The sequence below is a fragment of the Gadus morhua genome, chromosome 19 (genome assembly GCF_902167405.1).
Source record: "Gadus morhua chromosome 19, gadMor3.0, whole genome shotgun sequence".
NCBI classification, from domain to species: Eukaryota; Metazoa; Chordata; class Actinopteri; order Gadiformes; family Gadidae; genus Gadus; species Gadus morhua.
The window spans coordinates 8,904,333-8,922,357 of record NC_044066.1 but is presented as its reverse complement, the minus strand read 5'-3'; the positions used below and the strand labels follow the sequence as shown (position 1 = coordinate 8,922,357).

General features: G+C 42.2%; 1 protein-coding gene across 4 annotated transcripts in view; it reads right to left on the bottom strand.

The window, feature by feature from the left end:
* Positions 1-13,944: 13,944 nt before the first annotated feature.
* Positions 13,945-18,025, bottom strand: part of eng (endoglin) — a 29,091-nt gene continuing 25,010 nt past the window's right edge. For 2 of the 4 annotated variants that reach the window (XM_030341400.1, XM_030341401.1), the window contains exon 12: positions 13,945-17,020. In XM_030341400.1, coding sequence (XP_030197260.1) covers positions 16,899-17,020 — 122 coding nt within the window. In that variant the 3' untranslated portion in view covers positions 13,945-16,898. Of the gene's footprint in view, positions 17,021-17,838; positions 17,930-18,025 lie in introns of all 4 variants that reach the window. The other 2 variants (XR_003973973.1, XM_030341402.1) reach the window with 2 other exon arrangements.

Here is an 18,025-nt window from a genome sequence, read left to right as displayed (position 1 = left end):
TGTGTATTTACACGTTACTATCCTCACGGAATTAGGAGATAGAGACTAAGAGGCCAGCAGTTTACATAGTCATAAAAAAAAAGGTATACGGTCATAAGCAATGAGGTGAATTTTGGTTCACCTCATTGCTGTGTGGATTTTTTTATTGCTTCAACCCACCGGTTCCAATGAACTGGCTCAGTCGGGACATTATGTCATAGGGACATTTGTGTTCAGTTGACGGTCTTGTTCTTTGTACATTCCTACAATGGTGAACTGAGCACTTGATTCAGAAGTGAATGCTGAGGCTGCGTCCCAATCAGTTACAAAGGAACCCCTCCGACACACTTAATATTGCAACTTATTGAAATGCTGACCAGCACTCAGAATTATCACACTGCCTATTAAGCAGCCACTATGTTTCTAACCCAACAGAATTCTAACGGCATACCGAGGCGCATCCAACTGAAACTTGTGGATTTGTTTGTTTGTTGGCACTATTGAAGAAAGCTACCCAAGGCAGTTTTTGTATGCGCAAACCTGGGTTGGACATTACAAAAGATACAGCTATTGGAGCTGCTTAACACTCGCTTGGGATATACTGGTGGCCAAAGGCACGATTTCGGAAAAACACCCACACCGTGAGAGTTTAATACAATTATGGCTGATTTACATCTGGACAATGCCAACAATTCATATGAGCCGTTAAGAAATTGGCCAAATCCTTTAAGGGATTACGCCTGGGGTTTTCTGATTCTTTATCAACGCCACCTCTAGGGAGGACGAAAACAGTCAATGACCAACTTTGTCTTTGCCATTGATTTGTGGTCAAAACAGAGGCTCTTGATATTCAAAGACTTCTGTGTTGTCGGAGATAGAATCGCCTTCAAACCATACCTTAGCCACAGAGCTCTACAGAGCAGAACGCAAGCCTGTTCGGTATCTGTCTCCTGAGGAAGTTGCCTCCAGGCATATTGTCCCTTGTTATCTCCCACACATATGACACACACACACACACACACACACACACACACACACACACACACACACACACACACACACACACACACACACACACACACACACACACACACACACACACACACGTAGTTAATAAATCAGATCATGCTCCAGACTGCCCCTATCAGATGATATTGATTTACCTTAACCCCTCCCGTAACAATGGAAAATGATCCCCTCTTTATTAGGAGATGGAATTTGAGAAACATTTTTCCTATGACGTCTTCCATGACTGAGGTAATGGCTATCCTGGTATCTCAAAGAGGTACACTTTGAGAAACATCGAAAGCTTATCTGCGTGGACAGACTTTTCCTATGCCTCTCATGGTAAGCTAAAATAAATCGAAGTCTAAAGGGATATTTCAGAGGAGATCCTGAGTGGATAGTCGATATCCTACTGTGTATTGACCCCAAAGTGATCTCTATTTAAAAAGTATCTGCAACTTCAGAACAGAGATCAATAAGATACTAAATGAAAGCCCCTTTACCTGGCTTAGCTGTAGGTATTCCTTACTTTTAAATGTCTACTTTCAAATATATTTTTTCCTCCACATATAGCTGAATCATTCCAGACCATGTGGAGAACAGGCAATAAAGATAAGGTAAATATAATATGTATCATGGATTATTCTTAGCGTTACTGTTTCTCCAATCTCCTCTTAATTTCCCTGAGGTTCTGGTATCTCTGGATTTATAATAATGTTTTAGGGAAGAATGCCCTTTTTGAGATATTCGGTTTGACTCCAATATTGCCATTGGTCTACACCAGAAATGCATTTGCTCTTCCTCTTTCAATGTGGTGCTATAAACAACTCGTTATGACTGTTGGGACTCAAAGATCGGACCCTAATTACTTCGGTACACTGATGATATGATATTGTTAGTTCCGGACCTAGGGTAATAGGTGTTTGACCGAGTAGAATGTATTTCTGGCCATGTCTAACATGGCGTCCCACACTAAGAATATAAAGCCGACAGCAAAGGTACTCATTCTCTCTGTTCACTGATTATACCAAGAATGTTTCTCTGATTCTTTGGGAGAAAAGTTCCACTTTCTGTGACATGGAGCCACAGCAGTTTGTTCTGAACGAATATAATCAAGTCGGATTATATTAAAGTTAAAAAGTTTAGTCTAAATGGCTGTGAAAATGTTTGACACCAATTGGCGTGGCTAGCGGGGGTGGGGTTTTGGGGATGTTTATTGTTCGATTCTTGTAAACAAAGAGATAGATACGGGCTGGCCAGCATTTTTTTTTCATTCATCGGATGTGATATTATCAATAACATTTTAACAAGTTAAAGAATACATTACAGTAGGACTTCAATAAGACACGCAGCTTCGTCATCAACCCTTCCTGCTGGGAAACCTGCCGATAGGTCCACAAAGGGAAACTAAAAGCGACTGTGTTGCAGTGTTTAGGTGGACCCAGGGTAAATAGCTCTAATTAATCCGGGTATTGGCAGAATATAAGGTGTTCTTTGCTCACATTGGCAGCCATCATATTGCCATGTACATGACAACTGGTACCAATTTGCAACCGAAAAAAAACAAATGGTCAACATACAGACGCCGCTGCCGTAAAACATGCTTCCCTGTCAGCTGCTTGTGTGACGTTTGCAACCCCTCCTGTCTGTCAGAAAGGCTCTCGCTGATAGCTGGTCCCTATTCATCCCTCCAGTACCAGCTGTCACGTTGTCAATCTCCCTATCCCATTCAAGATGCTGTGGAAGGCTCCAGGGATGTGATTGCATACTGCCCTGACCCTATTCCATGCTTGCTTCTCAATGAAATGGAATTGAAATCAGGAGTCATGTGGAATTGCATGTCAAATGTTGTCCATATAACCCAAACAAGGTGGTGGTTTGCTGGCATGGTGGGTGTGGGCAGTGTTGGTCCACTCATTTCAAACAGCTTCCACTTAAGGTACAATATATAGGTATAACAAAGTCTTCACAAGGCCTCAATGGACCAGAAATACGGCAATCTCTGTAGAAACTTCAAATCCATCCACTCGATATAAATTTAATTTATTTAAGTCTTTATTGAACATGGTTAAAAAAATAAATAATAATAATAATACAAACAAAAACAATTGGTAAAAAAAAGGAAATAAATAAATTAAAAACAAACAAATGGGATCCTCAGGATCCTAAGCATCAAATACATAACTCAAATAACATAGTTCATGTTCAAAACAATAACAAATATTTTTCTATATTTACCACCATCATTATTTCATAAATTGATGATAAAAAAAACATCTAAAAAGCCCAGGCGGTAAATCAATCTTTTCTTGCCAAGTCATTAACAAAAAAAGAACATAAATCACAAATTTAATCAAATTCAAACTTCTCTGTCTATCAGTAAAAGTTAGTTCTTTGTCTTAAAAAGCTGTTTTTTGGCACATACCTACTACGCATTATTATGATTATCAACCAGGACACACACACACACACACTGTTTGTTTTGCAGTGCTACCTTATTAATAATACAAACCCATCTGGCTGGGCATATTGAGCCGGAGAGCATCAAAGACGCAGTGCACGGAAGACATGCGGCAGGTTTGGAATGCTGCGAGCACACCGCCACAATATGGAATGCGTGTGACTGCCGCAGTCTTGTGCAAACATGATTCCACTTCACACCTCATCGACTGGCAGGCTCTGCTCTCGGGGTGTCACAGAGCTGCTAAATAAAGGTCTGGCCATGTGGGCACGCTGACAAGACTCCTATCCAATAATACTGACATCAAAAACCAAAGCGTCCCTTCGCTTGGCAGGAATCCGGCACACCGTTGTATGTGTCATTTATGTGCGTGTTTTTGTGTAATTGATAATAATAGAATGGTATGAAAACGAATGACATGCCGGAGTTGTATTACGCAGCTTCCTTTTTGTTTTGCCTTTTAGCTAGCTGGGGAAAAAACAGCCTTGAAAGGGCTTCACAAACATAATCGCTTGTTGACAGGCAGTGTGAAACTCTCATAAACAAGGAGTGAGTCAGCAAGAAGTCATGAGTTAGTTAACCAAGGAATAAAAAATAAAAATGCCGGCAAATATGTCTAAACTCTTTTTCTTCTCATCGTCTGCTTGTCATCAAACTTCAGGCCTTAACCGACAGAGGAAGACCGTGTCAAACAATCTCCGCACCTCGACTAAAGTGGGCACACATAGAGACCCATGCTTAAGATAGACGCACGCACACACACAAAATATACCTCGCCGACTCTAACCTTTCTTTAAAGTTCCTAAAAGGCCGTTGGCAGGCGGGCATCACAAGCAGAAAGAGAGCAGAAGGCAAACAGTGTGCGTGGCCCCGACTGACCCCGCCAAAAGATAGGGCGTCTTTGATATCCCCGGCACGAGGATGGGGGGGGGGCTCGGATTAAAAGCCTTTTATTCACCCTGACCTTTCCTCCTGCCCGTTCCTTCCTCCGAGAAATCTCCCGAGCTACTCAGACCTGTCGTGGCCGCGACTGCCTCGGCCCCGCCCCCGACCTCCACCACTACACCAATATAAAAGGCCATGTGGCAGTTTGACACCACGTCGATACGGGCAACTTGTTTGTGTTTGAATATGTCACACGGAAACCCCTCATGTTTGTCGAGACGAAGCGCATGGGATACGGGGCAGAGAACAGAAGACGTATATAGACCCCCTGATGGAAACAAAGGGGTTTAGATTAGCCGTAGCTTTTAATGACCTTGGGTGGTGAGAGAGGGAAACACAAAATACGTTAATGGCTCAAGGTGGAGACAACATAATTGCCAATATTAAGCCTGGAGGACATGGATTTTGAATTTCTTCATGGAAATTAAAAGGTCAATGTGGTGTTATTATTTTGCCCCAATCGCTTTTTCAGGAAAAAAAATATAATTAAATAAGGATTCTGTTTTTAATTGGGTTATTTGCACTGAACATAAATACAGCGATTGCTCTCCGGCTGAAATTTGTGAAGATTGACATGGAATGATATTAATTTTGTATTCCAATTTTGGACACACACACTTCCAGCCATTAGCAATTTCTATGAGCCACCTCAGTGAGTCAACATGACCTCTTACCCATCATTGGGTCACTTTTACTGCAATATAAATAGCAGGAAGAGTGTGTGTGTGTATATGTGTGTGTGTGTGTGTGTGTGTGTGTGTCCAATATACAAATGCATATTTTCTTTTCAGTCCTGTAAACAAAAATTAATCAATCTTAAGTCAATCAATAAAAGCAATCATTATTTGCATTGGTGTATCTCTGTGCAACTTTCCTTGCATTAATCATAAAAAAAAGAATTTAAGAGCGCATTAGAGGAATCAGCAAGGTGTGTGCGTGCGTGTGTGTGTGTTTTTGTCTATTTTCGTTACCTGACAGGATGTTTGTTTCATGCTTTGCCTCAGCAGTGAGGGCATCTCGGCCAAGTTAACAAATATATTTTGGATGAATGGATTTTATGCAAAAAAATATACAAAGATAAGAGGAATAGGAGAATTTAAGAGAGTAGTGCTAGAGAGGAATCAGAGGTGTTTGTGTATTTACTTTGCCCATTGAACGTCCGTAAAAAAGGAAACTTAAGGGCAATCTCCAATGACAAAAAGATTAACATCAGTATGCAAAAATACAAAGATAAGAGTAATTTCCAGAGAGCTTAAGAGAGTGGTAGCTTAAGAGACTGAGTAGTCAGGTGTGTTCCCATGTGTGTGTGTGTGAGTGTGTGCCTGTGTGTGCGCCTTTGTGCGTGTGTGTGTGATTCCATTCGCACTTGTGTATTTTTGTTAACTGGGCGAATGTTTGTTCCATGTTTTGCCTCAGCAGCGATGGCACATAGGCCCAGTTAATTAATACATGTTGGATGAATGGATTTAATTAAGAGAAAACACTGCAAGGTGATTTATTTGAAGTCAAAGCCAATGCTCACTAACTAAAAGTACTAAACTCTACTGTCAACATTCAATACAACGCAAAGACGGCTTTATCATATCGATTTATACTTTTATCTTAAGTATATAGCATATATGTCATATTGCGTAGCAAATACAAACAGATGCATTGTTTGAAGTTAAAAGTCTTTCTAGGCTAAGGTTGTACACAGACAAGCGTAATTGCTTTGCCGATTCAACATCCTTCTAATGTTAGAAGGCAATCTCAAATGATAGAAATTATTAACATCGCAGAAACGCAGAGAGAAATTATTCTCCAATACATAAACACACTGTAGACCCAAGCCTGACCGTCTCCTGGCGAAGAGGAGAGGAAATTGACTCATAACCATAATCACTCCATTTGGATTCACAGCAAACCATATGGTGTTGGGCTAAAATATCCATGTTGGCAGTGTTCCTCTGTTTGTCCGATGGCTCGTGGTACCCGCAAGAAACTTTATTTCCCTGCCAAGCTTCCCCATCTGATGCTTCCATTTCTCTATTTCCCCTTTAAAACCCCTGTCCTCTTCATACAGGGGGCTCCTCTCATTTATTCTAATCAAGAGTGAAATTGAATACCAGAAGCTTGTTTACAAGTTGCCAGCAACGCTTTGCATTCCTCTCACGCAGAGGAATAGTCCTCACAGACGACCAGAGGCTGCGGTTTACCTTGAGCTTATTCTCCCCTTTTGTTTTGGTTGTCACTGCTTTACTGTTAATTGCTGTTTGCGGTTCTTCCCTTTTGCATTGATTTGCACATCCGTCTCTCCAGAGCCAGGCAGGGAAATGTATCAATCATGTTTACTATACGTTTCAAAAGGGGCGATTTGAGGAAGACGGATAGGCAGGCAGGGTGACAGACAGATGGACGGACATAAACACATGCAGAGAGAGACATGCAGGCGATCAAGGAGACGTACAGATGGACAGACGCGTGAGCAGATAGACAGACCGAAATGGACAGGCGGACAGATGGACCGGCAGAAAGACCGACAGGCAGACCGGAACAGACAGGAATATATAATTATAGCCAATCCATCCAGTAGAAAATACTTTCTTCCTTTGTACATTTCTCTTACATTTCTCTCCATTTCATTTTAATATCTACTAGAGGGAAAATGAAATATATGATAAATATATATAACTTGCCAAGAGAAAACCCTGAATATTCTAGTGGAACATGGTTCAGAATCAAAATATTCTGTATTATTCAAATTAGAATATATATCATGGCACCATCCATTGTGTGACTAGATTTCATAATTTAATTGTAGCCATAACAGGAGAATATTTTTGCATTGTTAGTGCATGTGTTGCCCTTTGTTTCTTCAATTATTTTAAAAACATTTTCTAGGGAGTACAAAAGAAAACTCGTCAATAAACACAATTGATTGACCACAGCCTTGGCCAATACATTTATAATTGTGACAGAACCCGAAGGATAGGGGAAGTTTGGATGAGTAATGGTCAACGGTACAATGGCAGTTGGACACCAGTGGGGGAAAACTCGAGAACAGAAACAATCACAGCCATGTTTGAGGTTAGATAAGAAGGACTTCATTCAAAACCTGAGGGGAAGGGACCAGGGGGAAATAGATGAGACCCAACAAGAACAGTTCAATAATATCCCATATCTCCTGAGCGTTCACTTCAGGGCCACTCACCGTAGTAGTGGGTTGAGGCGTGTCTCTCATCTCTCGAGAGCAGAGGGGGAGCTCTGACTTAGTAGCTGGCTAAAGGTTGGTGGACTCATGAGTGGCAGGTGTTCCTCGCTGCCAATCAAGCAGCAGCTGCATTGGATTGCGCTGATTATCAAGTGGTAATGTGGTCGCTGTCCAAGGTGCTGAAGTTCCTATTGAACTAATCTTGTGCGGACGTTCTCGGCCGTCTAGCTCAACCTCCCCCAGTGTGAATAAGGAACAGTGGGTAGGGGAATGGCCTCGGTGTGCTATCTAGTAAGATAATATAACTTAAAGGGCAGGAAAGAGCAGCAAGAATAATAGGCTAACCCACAAAGGACATGCAGTGTGAAAAAAGGATAGCCGATTGAAGTATTTTATTTTTTTATTTCTTCACACACTTTCAAGCCGGTCACACTCCATGGTTACAGGACACCGGGTCGGGCATAGCCTGCAATTACAACATCGATTTTTTGGGGAGTGTGTCCTGAAAGTCACTGTGTGCTCCGACAGCAGTACTTTGTTGTTGTTGTTGTTGTTGTTTATGTTCCTGCTGCCGCTGTTGTTGTTGCTGCTGCCGCAGTTGGGGACACTTGCAGGCAGAGCATGTAGGCAGATAGATTCTGCTGGGGTGAGATTGTCTGGATTCACATGAAACCTAGCCATGGTTTTATAATAGCTGTCCATGTCATCATTTATCAGATGTTTTCATCCAAAACGACTTACAGTGAGTGTGGATACATGTCGCAGATTCTATCATTGGGGCTCGAACACACTACTTTTCAGTTGGGAGTTGAACAGCCTAGCACAACTAGACTATATATATATGATGGTGATGATGGTTTTGTAGATGATATGGTGATGATGGTGGTGTAGGCGGTGATGTTGGTGGAGGTGGTCGGGGTAATGATGGTGAGTCTCGACAAAGCACGTCATGCATTTATTTATTTATCATGATAGATAGCTATTTCCATGTTTAGGCAGAAATATCTTGTTGTAGATGTAGAGAAGTAGGCATGGAGGCCACACACACAAACACACACACACACCAACACGCACACACATACACACAAACACACACACACACACACACACACATAAACACACACACACACACAAACCCACAGTCACAGTGTCCTGGGGTGAACCCCCTCTGATCCGGGGGGGGGGGGGAGTGCAGGGTTGCAGTGCATGCTTAACATTGTAGATCTTTATTATAGACACTTTTGAAATCTAGCCATTGTGTAAGTGTTTGTGCGTGTGTGTGTGTGTGCGTGCGTGCGTGCGTGTGTATGTGTGTGTGTGTGTGTGTGTGTGTGTGTGTGTGTGTGTGTGTGTGTGTGTGTGTGTGTGTGTGTGTGTGTATGTGTGTGTGTGTGTGTGTGTGTGTGTGTCTTGTCAGGCAGCTACAACATGGATTTGCCTGTTCTGTTGTAGCACATGCAGTCCAATCCAGATAAAGCCTTATAGAGAGAAGAAAATAAGCTACAAAAAAATAAACAAGAGCGAGAAAGAGATTGAGAGTCCGAGAAGCGGGAGAGTGAGAGAAAGTAAGGGAGTAGACAATAGATACAGAGAGTTTGTTACATTTGTGTATTCCCTCCTCACTTTAAAACTAATGTTGATTGGGGATAGAACAGCGAAGGCATCTGAAAAAGCCATTCCTCTGTATCCAGTGTGTGGGCGCAATTCTTCCTATTCTTCACAGATCATCCTGAAGCTCGTGATGCATTGTGTGGCTTGGTTGGCACATTGTAGATATATGGCGAACTGGAGTACAAAAGTATACATCATAGAAGAGCAGGTGTATCAGAGTAGGGAATTCGATTGAATTAGTGTGTTTGTGTGTGTGTTTGTGTATTTGTGTTTACCTCGTGTGTATGTGTGTGTGTGTGTGTGTGTGTGTGTGTGTGTGTGTGTGTGTGTGTGTGTGTGTGTGTGTGTGAATGTGTACATGTGTGTGAATGTGTGCGTTTGTGTGCACAGAACAAATACACAACAATGTAGACAAAGGTAAAACATGTGCAGATTGCGAAAAGCGCTGCTAACCCTCTCTGTGTAACCTTGGGTGTATTGTGTTGATTGTAGCGAGCTGAGGCTTTGCAAACGCCAAGGTTATTCCTGCCAAGACTGCGGAATCTGGACGCTCTTTTTGCTCTGCTTTTGTCTGGTGTGCGGCGGCTCGACTTCGTCCACCCACACCTACAAGACCGTCTCACTCTCCTGTCCGTATGCCACAGAGTTGGCATCCTGTCTTCATTTTTCATGTTTTTGGTGGTTTTCATCTATACCAATAAAACAGCAGACTACTATTTGGGTCGGTGAGCACAGTCGGTGTGTGCTACTAGGTGATTCATTGTTCTTAATACGTGAATGAATGACGGATGGATGAATGAATGGGTGAAAGATGGGTGAATGAGTGGGTAAATTTATGAACAGGTGTGTGAATAGATGTGTGAATTTATGTGTGAAAGGATGGGTCAGTAGATGTGTGACTAGATGGGTGAATGAATTTGAGAATAGATGGGTTAATAAATGGGTGAATAGGTGGCTGAAATGATAGATGAAGAGTAGCGTGAATAGAATGAAATAGATAATCCTCCTGATGTGAACGTGTCATTACACCTGCCCTGCGTTGCGATTGTATTACGATTAGTGTGGTGTGGCCCACCACGGTGTATTACTGTGTTAAAACAATAGCAATCCTCTCAATATATTCACTACAACACACCACGGGAAACATCTCGTAGCATCTCTCCGGGCCGTTACACACAGGCCACGATCAATGCACGCTCCAGCGCGCACACGCTAATTGTCTCACCAAAGCAGACGCTCCAAACAAAGAGTGTGAAATCATTTAAGGGTGAGAGACCACTATCATGAGAACGAATGGGTAACGAGGGGGAAGAGAGGACGGAGTGGAGAAGAGAAGGCTGTTTGGTGGGGGGGTTGGGGAGGTTCACTGTGGACGTGTCTGAGTCCCACAGCCCAACACCGGTAGGTCTGTGTATGCGGAGACGGGGGGGCTTGTGTGCTCGGAGAGCGAAGAGACCCAGCCTCTAGCTCGCCCGGGGCTGCGACCATGCACTGAGGTTTGCTGGTGAGTGTGTGGGTGGGGGGCTGGGATTGGGGGTGGGGGTGGGGGCGGGTGTTGGTGTGGGTGTTAATTACAAGGTGAGCATGTGCTTTCTTGTGCATGCAAGTATATTGACGTGTATTTCGTGTGTGTGCATGTGTGTGTGTGTTTGTATGTTTTTGTGTATACATATGTGTTAGGTGAGCATGTCCTTGCATGCATGGAATTGACGTGTATTCGCTTGCGGACATGCAAGTAATTTACGTGTATTGGCTTCTGTGTGTACATGTGCGTGTCTGTGTATTCGATACTGTGTGTGTGTGTGTGTGTGTGTGTGTGTGTGTGTGTGTGTGTGTGTGTGTGCGTGCGTGCGTGCGTGCGTGCGTGCGTGCGTGCGTGCGTGCGTGCGTGCGTGCGTGCGTGCGTGCGTGCGTGCGTGCGTGTGTGCGGGCCCATGTCTCTACGCATGTGTGAGTGAGAGACGAGAACGAGAGGGAGAAGGATTCATTCTGCACACATTGTGTGAAAGCGTAAACAACCCAGTGTGGTGCTGCTGCCTGGGGCAGTTGAGGGGGGGTAAGGGGGGGGGGGGGGGTAAGGGGGGGGGGTGGGGGGGTGGAGGAACGATTGTCCAAAGAGAAGTGGCTTCAAATCACAATGACATGTGACTTCCTCAGATTCACAGTTCCCCGAAGGCTCGACAAGCAAGCAGGTTGTTGGGTTTTAGCTGTTTGATATGACGGTGAATCTGGTGCTGCTGTGTGATTCATCACGGGGCCCGTCTTTGCGATTGTTGTGTGTTTGTGTGCATGGGGAGAAACTTTATTTTATCTGTTGATCATGCAAATTGTCAAAAATATTTTTTTACCAACCGTGGGTCCCTCTTTTACACACATTTGTTTTTTTTTCCTTGGTTTATTATGCTCGATTAAATTGATATACATCATGGTCCTGTTTCATACCGTTTACTGTTGCTGCTTTAACACCGGATTTCTCTCTTGTTGTGTAAAGCGTGTTACCTTCGAATAAATCCTATTAACACGATTTTTGTGGATGCAATATGGACTGGGAAGTTACATCACACGGGGCGCCATCTTGTGAGTGAGATCCAAAAGACCAACAGAGGCAGTGACCTCTAAACATGGTGCGGCCCCCATAGGGTTCAAAGTGGTGTGATGTCAACTTCACATTCCCTATAGTTACTATGTGCATATACTAGATTTAGGTTCATGTTAATGCCTGAAAGTGTATCTCTGCCACCATCTGATATTGATAAAACGTATGAATATTTGGGAACTGATAGTCACTATATAAATAACTGTAATAATAAATACTGAAAATTATAATTATAATAAACCTGCTATTTCCAATCCATTTTCAACAACAATCAGTCAAATAACATGCAAGTGTTCTCAAGGGCCTCTCAAAGTAAATGCATGATAAGAGTAATTCCTCTTGCTCACAAAATATGAATTAATAAAATAAACCAATTATTGAATTAAACAGCCATCGGTGACTAGGTCCTTCTCACTGATTAGAAAAGATCATCACGTCATTATTCTACCAGTGTGCTTTATTTAATTATTTATTTTTTTAATGGAGGACAATTTTGAAAAGATAGAGTTTGGATTAGAGTGTAAAGTAAAGATAACAAACCTAACATGAAGCCAGTATGAATAAGAATTTAGAAATGTATGTTTTGTTTGCCCATGGTAAGATCAACATTTAAACTGTGGATATTTCGTATTTCTTAAATGCATGGTGTTTTGGTATTTCAGTCTTGTCACCACATCTGTCTCTAACAATGTTGCCATTAAAAAGGGATTTCTTTGAAGTAAGGTCCTGCAGTGAATTCCTAATAAGAATATATTTGGGCATAATAATACTATCTATTCCCAGTGGAAGTGCATAGGCACGTGCAGGTCATAATTGGTTCTTTGCCCTAAATGAATACACTCATATCCCTGGGGCTTAACTTCAACCTATTGCATTGTCACTGCTGTTCAAAACAAGGACATGAAGGCGTTTGATTAGAAAGGAAATGGGCAAGTTCTACAAAGTAACCCGTGTGTGTCGTAATCTAGCCTGTTAAACTTTTCAACATGCACTCCTCATGAAAACATACATTCTGTTTGTGAGTATGTCGGGCTCGTGTACTTGCTAATAATTCTAGATTTAGAATTGAATATAATGGGCATAGCTTTACTGTGAAAGCCATAGGGGAAATAAATCACACTCACACAAATGCACGCACACGCATGATTACCCACCCACACAAACCCCCACATACACAGAAACACAAATAAATCCCTGCACATAAACACGCACACACGCCAACCATGACACACACACATGCACACACACACAATGGGGGCTCACACAAGGCCGGACATTTCCATGGCCGTATCCAGGGCTGAAGGCTTCCCTCAGCCAAAGGACGCTCTATAAACACTTCTTGTACAGCTCCACAAAACCATAGGAAACATGAAAAATGTTTATTTTAAGGAAGAGAGCGATGGAGAGAGACAGGGAGAGAGTGAAAGAGGCATGCACACCTAATAGAGAACTCACTTATTTTCGTTTTTATAATCCAAATGCGAATCACAATAATTAAGATGCTGTTTAATTTGTTTGAGGGAGAGTGTGAGTGTGTTTGTGCACTTGTGTGTGTGTAAGTGAATGAGTGAGTGAGAGAGATAGAGTGCTAGAACTACAAACTGTTCGCTCACCATTTTCAATGTTTAAAAACGATTATACTGGAATCCAGGTGAATCATGGGAATTTATTAAATTGCTTAGAAAATGCACTAAATGGCTACATTTTATTCAAAGCTAATCCAACTATGATACGTGATTTAAATCACACAACTAGCATCTATTTTGTTTCTCACTTGTTTCTGTATGGTGTAGAGTTTACTTTAAATATTCGTAATATGGTGTGATATAACAATAACGGCATAATGTGTGCAAAAAGGAGAATTACAATAAATGCCTGTGGGACCAAAATGTAATGTGTGATTATCGCCACTGAGGGGCAGACGTTCAACCTTGACATCTGGAGACAAAATGCTATCAGTGAAGAAATACAATTTGCAGATAGCTTGACTAAAAAAAAGTGAGCGAGATGATAAAAAAATACTTGATGCAGATCTCTCTGATGATTGGATGTTCATAAAAATGTAATAAAATGTTTGATTGATTGGTTGTCTATCTTTATAAAGCCTAACATGCATACATATGATATTTTTTTTCTTTTAAGAAAACGGATTCATCGTGGCGTATTCCAATAGTTTATTGAGGTCTACTAGAAAACTACTACAAACACGATTGAGACATGAGTCAGGTGGTCGACCTACAAGTGGTGAGAGGATGAATGCAATCGTTGCAATGGTTCAAAACATCCCCAATGTAAGCATTTGGGACACACACGCACACGCACACACACGCACACACACACACACACACACACACACACACACACACACACACACACACACACACACACACACACACACACACACACACACACACACACACACACACACACACACACACACACACACACACACACACAAACACACGCGCGCGCGCGCGATGTGTGTCTGTTCCTCGGCGTGTATATCAGTGAAGACGAGGAAGCGGTTGTGAAAAGGTTGGCCAGAGATCCGCAGGGTTAAACCCTTCAACTCCCTGACAGGATCACATGTTTTCTGTCCCAGGTTCTGGTCTTTCCCCCGCCAGTGTTGAGACAGCCTGGCAGTGGCTGGAACCGTTACACCATTACAGGACGATTCCCGATTTGACAGATTTGACGTTGCGTTCCTTTGAACCGACGTCTCGCCGAACGTGACTGGTTAACGGCGTCAAGCAACGCAAAACTTTTCTGCAATCAAGGCCGTGTGACATGGCCTGCTCACGCGCCACTGTATCAATCATCGCATTGCGATGGGAACCATGATGATGCAAATCTGAAAGGACGTTTAAAGAGTCACAGCGTTAATAATGCACGATGGATCCACTTTCCAAACAGAGGAGGGAATACGTGATGTTACGCAAGACTGTGCCTGGATCATCTGGGATACTATTGGCTACTTAGCTGAAGAGGACATTAGAGCGAACGCTCAAAATCAATTAGGGTCAAATTGGAAAAAACTGCGCATGGATTGGCAAAGGCACATTTTACTTAAAAAAAGAAGTATATATAAAATTACATGTGAGAAAAATGAAATTCATATAAGTAAGAACTTTTGTTAACAAGTTTGTTGTGCATTTGACGTGGCATAATAGGGAATTAATTTTGGATTGTTTGTTTGAACAATACAAGAGATAAGGAATAAATGGTAAATACAGTAATATCATACAGCACTCTTACAAAATAAGTACACACAGAATGACATGAATGGTGAGCTCATATTGCACATCGTAAAATCTGTCTTGTTTTTATCATGGCACACACGCACACGCACACACACAACAAACACATACACACCATACACAAATTCACACACACTTGCTAACACAGAAACTCACACATACACAGAGAATAGAGAAAGAGAGACTTGGCTATATTGTTAAAATAGAGGGGGGAACATTTTTTAAACATGGTCAGTCTATTATTTAGAGTTTTCTTCCCCTTTTTCTCAAACGTTTCAAATCTTTATACAATTGAACACATGTTGCTGGGGTTGAATGATAAATTGGAGCGTGAAATCAGATTCATAGTAGTATCAAATGTGTTGGGCTTTCAAAGCTATATCATTGACTATAAATGTTGTTTAAAAGTGTTGCATTTAAAAGCCACACACCTTTAATAAGTAATGAGAATATCTCATAGCTCAAATAACTCAACGAGAGGGAGAGAAAATAATAACGATCCATTTACATTTGTACATTTCAACAAGTATTGTGTCACAATTTACGGTTCAACCGTCAACATACAGTGGTTATGCAAGGACAAGCATGAGCCATAGTCCACCAAATACTACATCTTGAAAGATGCTAGACTCAAACTTTTCAAACAAGAGCCAGTCAAACTGAAAAAACAATGCTGTACACAGACCATTTCCACGGGGTTGTGATATTGATATTGATATTGTAACTAGGAATGGAATGTATTTCTATTCTTAGTCTTTACAACAATCAAATTAAGTAAAGACAAAAAAACGAATTCCTTGGTTCAATGAAAAGAAATTGACATCCAGTACAGCATTTTAACCCAATTCCTGACTTGTAAATAGTCGTCTGTAGAGGTAAACGAGATTGATTGCAAGACACTTTGGAAACACAAATATTGATGTGGCTTTTTAAAAGCTAAGACTATTAACCTTGAAACTATAAAAAAAAAAAAACGATGGTGGTGGGATAAATTTAACATAATTTAGCATCAATCCAAATCCTTGTGTCATGGACTGCCTGTTCCCGCACTCTTATTGTGCCGGCGTCACAGGAGCAGAATTCAATGAAAAGAATGCGGTGAATTTCCTGTCTGTTCTTGGGGGACATACTTTGTTTTTTCCTGTTGCTGCGGTGAGCTAGTGTGTATTTTCTCTCTTGCCCTTTTTAACTTCCTGTCTGGAAGCTCAGAGGCTTAGCAGGAGAGAGGGATACAAAAAAAAAATGAAAAAAAGAGAAACTAGTCGAGATGCAAGTGTCAGGAGCCATCGACCAGACTTCAGTTTTCCTGCAACTGACGGCATTCCCTAGCCCTCCTCCACCCCCACTCCCGGGGGGGGGGGGGGGGGGGGTCTCTTCCACGTGGCCGCTGTATTGGCACACAGCTTATACTTGTTTTGTTGAGAATCAAGGTAAAAGGTAAAAGGTAACACTTTACAATAAGGGTTCATTAATGAAAATTAGTTAATGCAGTAATAAGCATTTACTAACAGTGAACGCAAAGCTAACTAATGGTCTAGTAATCATTTCCTAATGATGTTCATGTTTACTAATGGTGTTCATGTTAAAAAAAGGTAATGGTGTTCATGTTAACTAAGATATTCATGTATACATTATATAATAGGGTTTGGGTCAGGGTTACCCCTTACTCACTACCCCTAAGCTAAAGCTAGATAATACTGCTTAATACCACAATAACTAATGTATATCAATGGTTAATATATGCATCCATATTGTAAAGTGTTATCGAGAAGGGAGGTAAGGGAAGGTACTATTGTTGGTGACTCTGATGGGAGGGGCAGGCTGCATGAGGTGGGGGGGGGGGAGATGGGGCTCTCACGCCATGCTGCTGGTGGGTGTGCTCTGGGTGCTGCCTATGCTGGCGTTGGCGCTGCTGTTCTCGGATGGGGAGGGGTTGGTGGACACCGGTGGGCGTTTGGTCAGCGAGCAGGGGCAACCTGGAGGGGGGGGAAGAAGGAGGAGGAGGAGGAGGAGGAGGAGGAGGAGGAGGAGAAGTTGGAGGAGAAGTTGGAGGAGAAGATGAAGAAGGAGGAGGAGGAGGAGGAGGAGGAGGAGGAGGAGGAGGAGGAGAAGAAGAAGAAGAAGAAGAAGAAGAAGAAGAAGAAGAAGAAGAAGAAGAAGAAGAAGAAGAAGAAGAAGGTGGAGGAGGAGAAGTTGAAGGAGAAGACGAAGAAGAAGGTGGAGGAGGAGGAGAAGACGAAGACGAAGAAGAAGGAGAAGAAGGAGGAGGAGAAGGTGGAGGAGAAGGTGGAGGAGAAGACGAAGAAGGAGGAGAAGAAGGAGGAGGAGGAGAAGTTGGAGGAGAAGACGAAGAAGGAGGAGGAGAAGGTGGAGGAGGAGGAGGATAAGAAGAAGAAGAAGAAGAAGAAGAAGAAGAAGAAGAAGAAGAAGAAGAAGGTGGAGGAGGAAGAGGAGGAGGAAGAGAAAAAGGTGGAGGAGGAAAAGAAGAAGGTGGAGGAGAAGAAGAAGAAGAAGAAGAAGAAGAAGAAGAAGAAGAAGAAGAAGAAGAAGAAGGGAAGAGAAGGAGAAGAAGAAGAAGAAGGGAAGAGAAGGAGAAGAAGAAGAAGAAGACGAAGCAGCAGCAGCAGCAGCAGCAGCAGAAGAAGAAGAAGAAGAAGAAGAAGAAGAAGAAGAAGAAGAAGAAGAAGAAGAAGAAGAAAAAGAAGAACAGGGATTCAATAGACAGTAATGTTGGTTTCTTGTATGTAAAATTATTCCTGCTGTACGTGTTTCAATCTACGTAGAGGACACTCGCCTTATCGAACGAGATGCGGCGACTTTATGTCTCACTTCACACTCGATAATTCATCGCTTTGACTTTGACAACAACAAGCAAACGGTATGGTCTTTAAACAACATGGGAAAGACATGAAAACAACACGTGAAAACAGACCAAAACAGAAGCACCATGAACATGTGACTATGACACTCGGCGATGTTTC